Source organism: Xyrauchen texanus, chromosome 1, assembly GCF_025860055.1.
Source record: "Xyrauchen texanus isolate HMW12.3.18 chromosome 1, RBS_HiC_50CHRs, whole genome shotgun sequence".
Taxonomy (NCBI): Eukaryota; Metazoa; Chordata; class Actinopteri; order Cypriniformes; family Catostomidae; genus Xyrauchen; species Xyrauchen texanus.
Window position 1 is genome coordinate 16,585,929 of NC_068276.1, and position 13,512 is coordinate 16,599,440.

Consider the following 13,512-nt stretch of genomic DNA (forward strand, 5'->3'; position numbering starts at 1 on the left):
TGTGTTTCAGGCTAGTTGTACAGTATGCATACATCCAGTAACTGTGTTATGCACCAAATCTTCATTTTTTTTCTGATCTTTATCTTCTATTTATTGGGATTTTGGTTGCACAATAAATTGCATCTGCGATTGTATTAATTTTGTACTCTTGTAGCCTCTGTCGATTAATCGGTTATGCGCCTCTTAGTTATCAATATTGGCAAAATCCACTATTGGTTGACCTCTATGTAAACCTATAGACCTTACATTCAAATTTAAGGTGTCTTTACCATAAAGTAGGGCTCCCCGATACTGATACTGTTATCGGAATCGGGTCCGATACCACATTAATGTACTCGTTCATGTTAAAAGGCTCCTATACCAAATACTGACACCATCTGACGTACGAATGTCACTGTGTAAACATTCAGCACACAAATTAAGATATATAAGAAATTATATCTCGGTTTTAATTTGAGTTACAGTTGATGAAATCAATAGAGTCAGCAGGTCAGCTCTCTTGGTTTTGTTTTTAGTTATTATAAACAACTTTTTTTAATATAAAAATGTTATACATTATTGTAAAAATTGCAACATAAAAAAAGGCATCGGTATCAGCGAGTACTAAGGAAGTATCAGTACTCGTACTCTGGTATCTGTACATCCCTATCATAAAGTATCTACATTAACTTTAGTGATTTAAACCCTCTTCCCTTAGTTCATCCTGGACTGAACGTTTTCTCAAATACATTCTAAACATTTCTTAACTAAACACTTTGAAAAATGCAGGAGGCCACAGGAAGTACTTAGACTTCTAATTTGTCACAATGCAAAAACATTTTAGGGTACCATATCTAGGGCGGTGTTTTGTAGAATCTCTAAAAGCTGGTGTCATAAGGCCAGGATTTATTAGAGTTTAAGTATCCCCCCTGTTGCCTTCACATTTTTTTCCTGCAGGCCCTGTGAGACATTTGTCAGAGAAAAGGGAGAGGGGCTATAAGTTCAAGCAAATGTACATTTGGTTTACTTCTTGTCATAATAGACATTTAGAGCATGTTTCGATGAGTTTCCAAATTAGGACCAGCCCTTAAATTACACTCTGTTTTTAATGTTTTGAGAAAATAAATATAGCAGGGGAGATTCTCACCACATTGTCACCACACACATACAGCTGGTGAGCAAACATCCCCTTTAGATCTTACATAAACACAAAAAACTCATGTATTTCTGTGGGATAAATCTAACCTGTGGCAGCGAATGTGGTATGAGCCCCATAACCCAAAGTAATTAGGAAAATATTTGCATATTTGAACTTATTTGAGCCATGCATCTTAACGTCCTCGGAAGCACATCAATTGCAAGTTCTTCAGTGCAATTTTCCAATCTTTGCTGCAATAAAAAACATCACAGTCTAAAAATGCTTGACATAAATAAATGGTTGCATTAATACTGTGTTAGTTATAGACTACAGTTCTGTTATGCAAGAATGCATGGAAATGTGTGTGTGTGTGTGTGTGTGTGTGTGTGTGTGTGTGTGTGTGTGTGTGTGTGTGTCTGTGTGTGTGTGTGTGTTTGTGTGTGTGTGTGTGTGTGTGTGTGTGTGTTGTGTGTGTGTGTGTGTGTGTGAGAGAGAAAGTTTTACCTCTGCACAATAAATCTAGTTTTTGTTGACATAACCACAAAAAAAAACCCCCAAAAAAATTGATTCAATCATGGACGGTGGTTCCACATGTTTGAAATTAATTTTCTTTAATTAAAATTACAATGTCATATCAACTTAAATACTTCAAGTAGAGGAAACCTAATTGAACTGAGTGAACCCAACTAAATTAGACATGTTGACTGAACTCAAAGCTGTGATCTGACGTTTGACACCGAAGCTTCGAAGCTTGTGTCGAAAAAGCAACACATTTCATATTGAAGCACAGTAACAGAGATTGATTCATTTAGGGAAAAACACGTAGTCTTTGAGGTCTGACTGAAGTTTTATTCGTCTGGAAACCACGTGACTGCTGCTTCGGTATGTGGTTCAAAACAAGCACAAATCCCAGTACAAGTTTGAGCCAATTACAGTCACATAAGGACATTTCACTACACTGTTTGTTACTATTCAGCCAAAAGCTAAATTATTTTCCAATCAATATGTTAAAAATAATTTATAACTGACCTCAATATAAGCTCAAATGCCACTCTTCACCATAACGGTAACCCCAAAACTCCAACGTAACAGTAACTACTTTAAATCTCAACACAACTAAACATAAATAACAAACAAGTATACCTAACATTCATCATGCACAACGAAATATAGAAAAACACTTAATTTTATCATTTACTCTAATTGAGTGCATATAAAGCATGCTGGAAATTAGAAACCCCCTGCCCATTTTTAGTAAACCAAACAAAAAATATTCATGTTGTCCCAACGCAAATAGATAAAGTAAAGCTTAAAAGCGTTTAAACAACTCATTTAATTTCAGGTCACTTGGTTACATGATTTTTTGAATAATAGGCTACGATACCGCACATGTGCGCAAAACACGCAATAACAAAAAATACAAATAAATAAATAAATTAAACATACTAAAAGCAAAAACGGGCTACTGAAGGAAAAAATACTTGCCCCTTGTTATCAATAAAGTGCAAATGTTGCCTGCAACCTGAATGGAGATCAATGCGGTCACGCAAGACACCGACAGTGCGCATGTTATCCCGCACACATAACGTCACAGCAAACCCAGCTTAAACACTCCGCTCCGGGCGGGGAGCACAAACCTGCACACACACACACACACACGTGTATATATATGTATATATATATATATATATATATATATATATATATATATATATATATATATATATATATAGATAGATAGATAGATATAGTATATTGCGCTTCTCTCGCGCGCAAGGGGTAACAACACTAACTTTAAGAAGTGTTCGCGTATTGTTTGATGCGCGTTTTCATACGTTGCCTAACAAATAAATTCGAATAAAAATAAAAAATAAATTAAAAAAAATAATAACCCGACATGAATTAATGTAAACAATCGTAATGCGCCTATTTTAATATCAAAACACGTCTTATGCGCACCTTCAACATTTAGAAAATGACAACTGACAACTTTGCGCAGTTTTGTTTCATGCAGTTTCTTATGCGTCAACCTTTTGTTGCCCAGGTGCGTTCATGAGAGGATCACACATCAATCCAGTTGTTCTATCCACAATGATCCATGCTAACAAATCACTTCAAATGCATCTTCACCTACCTCTTTTTGGTCTTGGGAAACTTTCGTGTAGATGAAACACGACTTTCTCCACAAAGTGCTGAATGTTGCTGTGTTCGGGTCCGCGAACAAACACCATCCAGTCGTGCGTAAAACCTTCCACAGTGGGTTTCTTTCGGACCTGGGCACGATGACCGAGTTCCAGTTTCACCTGAACGGCACCCTAAAACCCAAATATTCACTTTATAGTAAGAAGCAACATTTAACCGGACTACTTGCGCTTTACAACCATAAAAAGCACTCTGTCGCCGAACAAATGCAAAGCAAAATATTATAGAAAATAAATGCAATGGTAGAATCACAAGTTAGTAGCTTGTTCATCCTTGTCTTATCAAACGGATTATTTCTGTGTATTCTTAAAGATTTCTGCGTCTTTGTTATTGGATGCACTCCTTTTGTTTTGAATCTTTCAAGCGCATCACTTTTGCAGACATGTACAAATGCATTGGAAACGCGCGACTCCACTAGTTCTACTGTACTTGAGTATCCCGATGGAAATATGGCTGGAAAACCTCCATATGCGTCTAATCGCCTTTCCAAACCAGACGAAACGAGTACAGGCACCGGAGACCTAAAACATTACACCGATAAAGCAGGTAAAGCCCTACTCACCGAACTGGCCATTGTTAAGGCCACGGGATAATGCTATTTCATGGAGAATTTGGTTTAAATAAGGACACCGAGGACTGTGGACGCCCGATGGCGGACATAGTCTTTCAATTGAGCTCTCAGTGCGAGTTTTCAAAGGCTGAGGAGTAAAGTGAGACGCATGCGCCTGAGTGGCAGCTCGTGCATTCCAGTCGCAGACAGTCGGTGCGCTCCACGAGACAAGCCTATGGCAGCGCGAGCGAATGAAGAGCCGCTTTTAACCCGTGTAAAACGTAAAAAGTTTTCATTGCTCAACAACACAGCTATTTAATACTTTCATTTACAGCACTCTATTGCACATGTTAGATTTTTTTATGGCGTAAGTGCGTTGCTGTTTCTTTTTCCCCCTGTATTGTGTTAGCTCCTTGACTCTATTGTTTAAATTTTTAATTTTCTCTGTATTTTTCCTGATTAGTGTGACACTGAAATTCCCCTCCCCAGTCTATTTTTGTGTGTATCTAACATGACTGACTGTTATAATTTCCCTATAAATTAAATAAATAAAATTATTATATAATATATAGTCTAATTATAATAATAATATTTTTAGGCTGAATAAAACAACAGTAAACTAACTTTAAACATGCTGCATGTAAATATATAATGTACATGCTTATAATAAATCGTTAAATAAAAATGTAAAAAAGAAACAACAAAAAATCGTTCTTTGCTGATAGCCTACTTAGTTTGACCAGGTCAAACAATGTAAAAAAATAGTGATAAATCTGTACTAATAAGAGTTCTTTTTAAATCTGACATTGCCACTAAATTAATGTACGTAAATTACATAAATGGCAATGTTTGCAATTAAAAATGCAAAACCAAAGATTTTCTATATGTTACAACAACCTCCGCGTTTTTACCATAGGCGAGAGCAAACCGGTCAACCAGCGTGTTACGACAGTAAGTCACCGTTTGCGGACACTATACACTTGAATGTGGTGAGCCGTAAACAGACGACTACCTGTCGCAATATTGTCCGTGACTTCTTTTATAAAACAGCATTTTTATCGTAGTAAACTCTACACATAGTTCACTCAAAAAGCATTTTATAGTGTAAAACAAGTTGAAGATTAGCGGACTGGTGATCAGTTCATTAAGCGTTGATCTGTTTTCATTAAAACAAATCTAATAAAGTAGCCTACGTCTTTTCAGTAATCTCGGCATCTGGTCTTCTCGCCAGTGTACCACCCACAGAATGTCTGCGGAACCGCCGCGTTATGCATTGTTTTGCTAACCTTGTTGGATAGCCTAGATAGAGGGGCTCTGGAACAACATAATACCAATGACATTAGATTAACGTATCGCTTTTTCCACATGTTTGGTCCCCCGCTTGCACCGTAGAAGTGTTTTGCCGGGTGGAGGGTTTTACCTAAAAGTTAGCAAACTGCATCTGAACCTAAATGCCGTATATGATATCGTAAGTATGTCATGTGTATTTTTCTACTAGTTGACTTCAATCTACATGTTTATGTGAAGGCAACAACACATACTCGTTTATAGAGCTTTAAGGAAAGCCAACTGCTCGCTATCAGGCTATCCTGTGATGTTTCTCATATAACTAAAAAGATATTTGAAATGCAACACCCCTGTTTTCACTGTGCATTGCTTTATCCGATATTAAATTGAGGTTTAAGATCCGCAGGTGGCAGTACCATGGTACGGTGATATATCAGATGGCAATTCCAAGGCACATGGTATAGCTAGATAGATACATTTTAAGTCAGAAGTTTACATACACCTTAGCCAAATACATTTAAAACTTTTACGTTTTTCACAATTCCTGACATTTAATCGTTGAAAACATCCCCTGTATTTGGTCAGTTAGGATCACTACTTTATTTAAATAATGTGAAATGTTAGAATAATAGTAGGAGAATTATTTATTTCAGCTTTTATTTTTCACCACTTTGTGTCAGAAGTGTACATACACTTTGTTAGTATTTGGTAGCATTGCCTTTAAATTGTTTAACTTGGGTCAAATGTTTTTGGTAGCCTTCCACACGCTCCTCACAATAAGTTTAATATGTTTGTCCCATTCCCCCAGACAGAACTGGTGTAACTGAGTCAGATTTGTAGGCTTCCTTGCTTGCACATGCTTTTATCACATCGTATTGAGGTCAGGGCTTTGTGAAGGCCACTCAATACCTTGACTTTGTTGTCCTTAAGCCATTTTGCCACAACTTTGTTTGGGTATACTTGAGGTCATTGTCCATTTGGAAGATCCATTTGTGACTGAGCTTTAACTTCATGGCTGATGTCTTAAGATGTTGCTTCAAACATAATTTCCCTTCCTCATGATGCCATCTATTTTGTGAAGTGCACCAGTCCCTCCAGCAGCAAAGCACCCCCACAACATGATGCTGCCACCCCCATGCGTCACGGTTGGGATGGTGTACTTCATGGTTGCTCCAAAGATAATGATGATCATTATGGCCAAACATTACAGTTTGTGTTTCAGCAGACCAGAGGACATTTCTCCAAAAAGTAAGATCTTTGTCCCCATGTGGCGGTTTTGGAGCAGTGCCTTCTTCCTTGCTGAGCAGCCTTTCAGGTTATTTCAATATAGGACTCATTTTACTGTGGATATAGATACTTGTCGACCTGTTTCCTCCAGCATCTTCACAAGGTCCTTTGCTGTTGTTCTGGGATTGATTTGCACTTTTCACACCAAACTACATTCATCTCTATGAGACAGAATGCGTCTCCTTTCTGAGCGGTATGATGGCTGCATGGTACTGTGGTGTTTATACTTGAGTACTATTGCTTGTACAGATGAATATGGTACCTTCAGCCATTTGGAAATGAACCAGACTTGTGGAGGTCCACAATGTTTTCTCAGGTCTTGGCTGATTTCTTTTGATTTTCCAGTGATGTCAAGCAAAGATGCACTGAGTTTGGATGTAGGCGTTAAAATACATCCACAGGTACACCTCCAGTTGACTCTAATTAGCCTATCAGAAGCTAACTGACTATTTGCCTAAAGGCTTTACATAATTTTCTGGAATTTTCCAAGCTGCTTAAAGGCACAGTTAACTTAGTGTAAACTTCTGACCCACTGTAATTGTGATTATAGTCAATTAAAAGTTAAACAATCTATCTGTAAACAATTGTTGGAAAAATTACTCGTGTCATGCACAAAGCAGTTGTCGCAAATGAGTTACCAAAACTATAGTTTGCTAATATAAAAAATGTATGTAAACTTCCGTCTTGAACTGTAGATGGATGGATATATCGATGGATGAATAGGCATACTAACAAAAAAAAAACCCTATATATATATATATTATAGGTTCTGTTTGTTTGTGTGCATATCTAAAATGGTTCTATGGCTTGATTTTAGGTGTAATTTCTCTACCTTTTCATTATTTATACAAAAAAAAGTCACGTTATTCAAGGTTCACCAGCTAGCCAGTCCCTCTTACACAGTGTCACTTAAACAATGATGTATTATTGTGCACACACAACTAGTGCAGTGTAAGCAGTCCAGAGCGGAAGCCTTTGTGTGTGCACAAGTAGCCAGAGGGTGGAAATCCCTAGAATATTTTCAATTCTCTGTTTTGCTGAAAAAGCTCAGCTTGTGTGTAAAAATTATCCCATAAAAACCAACGATTAGTTTGCCAACATAGTTAAACAAAAGTCTACCTGCAATAAAAAGTTTAGATTGTTGGATGACAGTTTGAAAATCTGAGTCAAACAAAGACTGAAGATTGAAAAAAAAGTAAATCTACAGCAACTCAACAATTCTGCCTAATAGTAGTAAAGTTGTACTACATGGCTTGTATAGTTTTGACATTGGACAATTGTCTTGAATTTATGAATTGAGAAGCCTACCTGTTTTGCCCGAGCCACTCTTTGCTGTCAGTAATGGTGCTGTAGTAAAACTGTCATGCTGTATGGAAACACAGCTGGTATTTCATCACAGACACAGTGCTGGCTTGTCAGATATCAGTCTCAGGAGGGGTGGGGCTGCGTATTTGGACTCGCATTGTCTCACTCTTTCTCCCTTATAAACCTGAATCTCCAGTGGCCATCAGCCAGTGTCAGTCAAACGAACGGCTGGTAATCCCATAGTCCACTCGAGACAACCTGGCAGTCCGCATCTGGCCAACTGTGAAAGTGACTTGTGAATAATGCATCCCATTGATGTGGTTACCAGTGCCATCTGTCAGATGGTTGTAACCTCTGAGTTTAGATGCAATGGGGCGATGTGTGTCACTAGCCATTTTTTTAATTTCGCCTTAGATTACATTGGTTTGAAGTGGTTATTCTAATTTAACTCTAATGGGATCACCCTTAGGGCAGTTTTTGTCCCGTCACACCTGTTTGGTGTGCTAGATCTCATATCACCTGTGATCTGAGAGAGTCTAGATAAGACACCTTTTGGTTCTCAAGCTGTTGATGCAAAGCTGTGTTCTTGTTTTAACAGATGATATCAGTTTGCATGGCAGTTTCTTTATTTTAAGGAATTTGAGTTTATTCTAAATTTGTGCACTAAGATTTCCATGACTAAATTTGTCATAACTTGATGTTATCCAGTTGAATACAGCATTTTAAGCTATATTTATGCATTTTGTAAAGAAAATGAGAGTGGTGCTTGCTTATTCATGAAAGTGTCGCTACCACAATACTAGTGCGTTTTGGATGTTACTTGGAGGTTACTTGCTGGCCCAAGTCAAAACAGCCCAGCCCCATGGCCCTATGTTATTTTGTTCTCTAGATATGGCTTAGGTTACTCCTTTAAAAGAATAGTTCATCAAAAACACATGAAAAACACATGCTGAACACACATGAAGATTTTTAGAAGAATATTTCAGCTCTGTTGGTCCATACAAAATGTTTTGTTGGCAAGTAAATGGTGGCCAGAACTTTTGATGCCCCAAAAATAACAAAGACAGTATAAAAGTTATTCATATGACTCCAGTAGTTAAATCCATGTCTTCATAAGTGATATGATAGGTGTGGATGTGGAACAGTTCAATAGTTAAGTCCTTTTTTTACTATAAATCTCCATCTTTCACCAGCCCCGTCCAGTAGGTGGCAATATGCATGCAGATTGTGAATCGCCAAAAAACAAAAGTGGAAGTAAAAGTGAAAGTAGAGATTTATAGAAAAAAGGACTTAATTATTGACCTGTTTCTCACCCACACTTATCATTTTGTTTCTGAAGACTTGGATTACACCACTGGAGTATTCTGGATTACTTTTATGCTGCCTGTATGTGTTTTTTGGATCATCAGAGTTCTGGCCACCATTCACTTGCATTGTATGGACCTACGGAGCTGAAATATTCTTCTTTTGCATTCTGAAGAATCTGGGCTGTTATCAAAATCTGTTTGGTTTATGTTCATGTTTTTTAAGAATGGGTCATCAGCAATGATGTTGGAAGATGACTGAGAATTTGAAGACGAGATTTGAGTTCCCCAGCTCCCTCATTCAAGCTCAGGTAAAGCACTACTCCTATTGTGTTTTTTAAACCGATAAAACCACACAAATGAAACATTTAAAAGTAAAAAGAAAGAAACCTTCAAATTCTATAGCTATTCCGTGAAATGCTTGTTTATATTGTACCATCAAACATATCATGTGGTTTGCATCCATTCCTGTAATATTTGAGATTATTAACTTCGATTAAATCTACTTTCTGTTTGGTTTCCTGAAAAGCATTTGAAGAACCAGTTTTTCTGCCTTACCAGTCAGGAAGGGCTGCTGATGTTTTAACCCGTTTTGCTGCTTGTTAATTCTAGGCTGTGAGGACATTGGTTGCTGCAGTGCTTAAGGAGAAAGGCCAAAATGAAAGGATTTGTCAGTCCTCGACTAAAGTGAGTCCTCCCAATCATTCCTGAAGATTCATCTTGAAAAGATCCTTGAATTAATTTTCATTGATCTTTTAAAATGAGTTTGAATTACAATGAAAACGTACTACCCTATTTTCAGGAGGGCCAGCCTAACCTATAGGTGGCTTCCCCTTGGCCCGAAATGCCTGGGTGCCTCGCAAGAAAGTGCATTGATAAAAAAAATATTAAGAAACGTCAGCAACTTTTATTTTGAAATTTCATGTGGGTCTAAGTATTCCCAAGCTAACACAATAAACGCGACCATCACGCGTAGACCTGATCAATTAATATAATGACAGTAATAACCAAAAATAACAAATTAAGAGTAAGATGAGCTCTGAATAATCACCAAACGACAAATAACTGAAAGTTACAACAATTACAATAACAGAAGTGTATATAAAATCGACAAACACTACAGCTGTAAGCAGTACACAGTATTATATAATACTCCCAACATAGCATAATGCATTGTTGGGAGTTGAGCAGCATTATCAGAAAAGTGCCCGCCCACTCAGTAATGCAGCGTAGATACATTTATTCCTAAACACCAAAAGAGTGAATGTCTGTCAATTCATGTGCTATTCCTGTGTGTAGCATCTGCCGCACTGCATATTCTTTTGAAGGATCCCATTGTTAGAAACGAGTGGCTTAAGTTTTATTACAAGGTCAATGATAATTTCAGTGTGATCTTAACAGTTTACATGGCACATGTTAGCATGGATTGTTTTGGGAACCTGTTATAATGTAATGCAGGTTTTGGTAAGTAGGCTGTTATTGATAGATGGGACAACGCAAGCTTTATTAGACTCAAGAATGCCAACAAAATTGGCAAAATGTAAAAATGTGGGGGCAAAAAGCCCTCATAAAAAACGTATTTATTTTATTTAATTTTATTTGTAACATTTTATATATTTCTTAAAATGCTATTCTAGGCTTAGTTAATTATTCAAACTATTCAGATGGACAATTCATTTAAATAAATAAAATACATTTATGTATTTGACATAAATAAACAACACAGTTTTATATGGATTGGAAAAAAATGTCCATGAAAATCAGTTCCATGGGGCAAAAAGTACATTTCTGACACTTCATTAGCAAACTCACAGTCATTGTGTATGCAAAGCAGCAATGGGCTATTTCTCACTTCATGAGCAACATTTCTCAATTCCAAGCAATAGAAGGAGGGTGGAAATTGGTAATAAAAAAGTAAGTTACATCTGTTTTTTTTCAATAACTCTTGACATGTTTGCGGTCATTTTTGACCGAACATAACATACTACTCGCACTACTTACTTACGATTCCCGCTCATGGCCAACACCAGTGACGATTATCTGAACCGGTCACGGGCCTCCCCTAGGTCGACTCAGCCTAAAATGAGTACCTGGTGCGGTGTGTAAACATCGCTACTGGGGAGACAAAGGCGGTCGGGCGTGGACAACAGCACTTGCCCCTACAGTCTGTTAAGGCTAAATGGGGGATCTTTGATCTTTGTGTGTGCATGCACTTCTTTATTACTTATTAGAATTTTCGAATCAAATCAAAACATTTTTTTGTGTGCTCAGATGGCAAATGGAGGAAAAGTCACCAAGTTTTGTACTGCTCAGATAAATGAAACCATTTTTATTACATTGTAAATAGTGATTTCGGTCAAAAATGACCGAACAGTATACGTAGGAAGGTTAAATGAAATAGATGCCCGGTAGTTTTCAAGGCTTTTCCAGCCAATTTATGAAACACTCAATTCCACACATTTACCCCATTTTGCAACTCTACTAATTTTCTGTGTTGGTGTTTCTTAGCCAAACATTTCTGCTTGTTTCCCTTGTGTTGAAAATCAACAGAGTCTATCACTGGAGTCTCTGTGGGAGCAGTGCAGTAGTGATAGTACAGTCGTCCGCTCAGCATGCTGTGATGCACTAGTGCTGCTCGTGGAGCAGGGACATGCAGATTTGCAGTATGTGCTCAACACCACCCTCAACCTCCTGCCCTCTGCAAGGTATGCTCTGTTTGCCTCTGTTGAAGGATTACCTGCTTCTCTGAACTAATGCAGATTGTTATCCCTGGACTCTTTCTTTTTTTTCTTATACAGACAAAAGGAATGTCAAAGGAATGTTCAGGGTTCAACACTAGTTATGCTCTATCAAATGTATTTGCTGCACAATGTTATAAATAAACAATTAACACAAGTCCCTTGATTATTTACAAAAGCAAAAGTTGCTTATAGCCACAAGTTACATTACAGTGTGATTAAATTGCTGACTAACCTTATCTGAGGACAGTTATATCATGACAACTTAACGCTGGTAAATCCTGTAATCTGGTAAATGCTGTAACAATAGTCCCTGACTATATCAGACTGAAATCATATAAACACGTAGCCTATTATGTTTACCAGTAGTGTAGTCAGAAACCTTTAGGTGGGTGGGTCAAGAGAAATTATCGATTGCATGAGATCTGTAAACCTTATATTTACACTGGCGGACAAATGTGTGAATAATGTTCATATTTTACTCTTATGGAAAGAAATTTGTACTTCTATTCACCAAAGTGGCATTCAACTGATCACAATGTATAGCCAGGACATTAATAACGTGAAAGATCTATTATAGAACTATTACAATTTGATTTTTTTTTTCAGAACTTCTTAAACTACTAATTAAACTAAGAGTTCTCATCAAAAAATCCTCCACATGCATCAATGACAGTTTTGCAGATCCTTGACATTCTAGCTGTCAGTTTGTCCAGAAACTCAGGTGACATTTCACCCCACACTTCGTGTAGCACTTGATGTGGCTGTCTTGTTGGGCACTTCTCACACACCTTACAGTCTAGCTGATCCCACAAAAGCTCAATGGGGTTAAGATCCATAACACTCTTTTCCAATTATCTGTTTTCCAATGTCTGTGTTTCTTTGCCCAATCTAAACATTTTCTTTTTGTTTTTCTGTTTCATAAGTGGCTTTTGCTTTGCAATTCTTCACATAAGGCCTGATGGTATAGGAGTGGTGGTGGCATAGTGGGCTAAAGCACATAACTGTTAATCAGAAGGTCACTGGTTCGATCCCCACAGCCACCACCATTGTGTCCTTGAGCAAGGCACTTAACTCCAGGTTGCTCCGGGGGGATTGTCCCTGTAATAAATGCACTGTAAGGCACTTTGGATAAAAGTGTCTGCCAAATGTATAAATGTAAGTCCTGCACCCCTGAGTCTTCTCTTTACTGTTGTACATGAAACTGGTGTTGAGCGGGTAGAATTCAATGAAGCTGTCAGCTGAGGACATGTGAGGCGTCTATTTCTCAAACTAGAGACTCTGATGTACTAATCCTCTTGTTTAGTTGTACATCTGGTCTTCCACAACTCTTTCAGTCCTTGTGAGAGCCAGTTGTCCTTTGTCTTTGAAGACTGTAGTGTACACCTTTGTATGAAATCTTATTTTTTTTTTTTTTTTTTGCAATTTCAAGCATTGGATAGCCTTCATTCCTCAAAACAATGATGACTGATGAGTTTCTAGAGAAAGCTGTTTCTTTTTTGCCATTTTTGACCTTAAGACATGCCAGTCTATTGCACACTGTGGCAACTCAAAAACAAACTCAAAGACAATGTTAAGCTTCATTAAACGAACCAAATAGTTTTCAGCGGTGTTTGATATAATGGCTTTGATTTACTAGCACCAAATGTTCAATTTATCATGATTACTCAAGGATAAGGTGTTGAAGTGAAGGCTGCTGGATATGGGGTCTGTCTAGATTTG

The 13,512-nt window shown here is 37.6% G+C and overlaps 2 protein-coding genes across 3 annotated transcripts in view; one reads left to right on the top strand and one right to left on the bottom strand.

The window, feature by feature from the left end:
- Nucleotides 1–7,811, bottom strand: part of LOC127651589 (protein AF-9-like) — a 93,323-nt gene extending 85,512 nt beyond the window's left edge. Inside the window, exons 1-2 of one of the 2 annotated variants that reach the window (XM_052137501.1) lie at nucleotides 7,752–7,811; nucleotides 3,252–3,432 (exon numbers count right to left, since the gene is read on the bottom strand). In XM_052137501.1, the coding sequence (XP_051993461.1) occupies nucleotides 3,252–3,348 (97 nt within the window). In that variant the 5' untranslated portion in view covers nucleotides 3,349–3,432; nucleotides 7,752–7,811. Of the gene's footprint in view, nucleotides 1–3,251; nucleotides 3,433–3,881; nucleotides 4,013–7,751 lie in introns of those variants that run through there. The other variant, XM_052137493.1, reaches the window with a different exon arrangement.
- Nucleotides 5,153–13,512, top strand: part of LOC127651565 (focadhesin-like) — a 77,185-nt gene continuing 68,825 nt past the window's right edge. Inside the window, exons 1-4 of the mRNA XM_052137466.1 lie at nucleotides 5,153–5,337; nucleotides 9,279–9,363; nucleotides 9,665–9,739; nucleotides 11,603–11,757. Of these exons, the coding sequence (XP_051993426.1) occupies nucleotides 9,307–9,363; nucleotides 9,665–9,739; nucleotides 11,603–11,757 (287 nt within the window). The 5' untranslated portion in view covers nucleotides 5,153–5,337; nucleotides 9,279–9,306. The remainder of the gene's footprint in view (nucleotides 5,338–9,278; nucleotides 9,364–9,664; nucleotides 9,740–11,602; nucleotides 11,758–13,512) is intronic.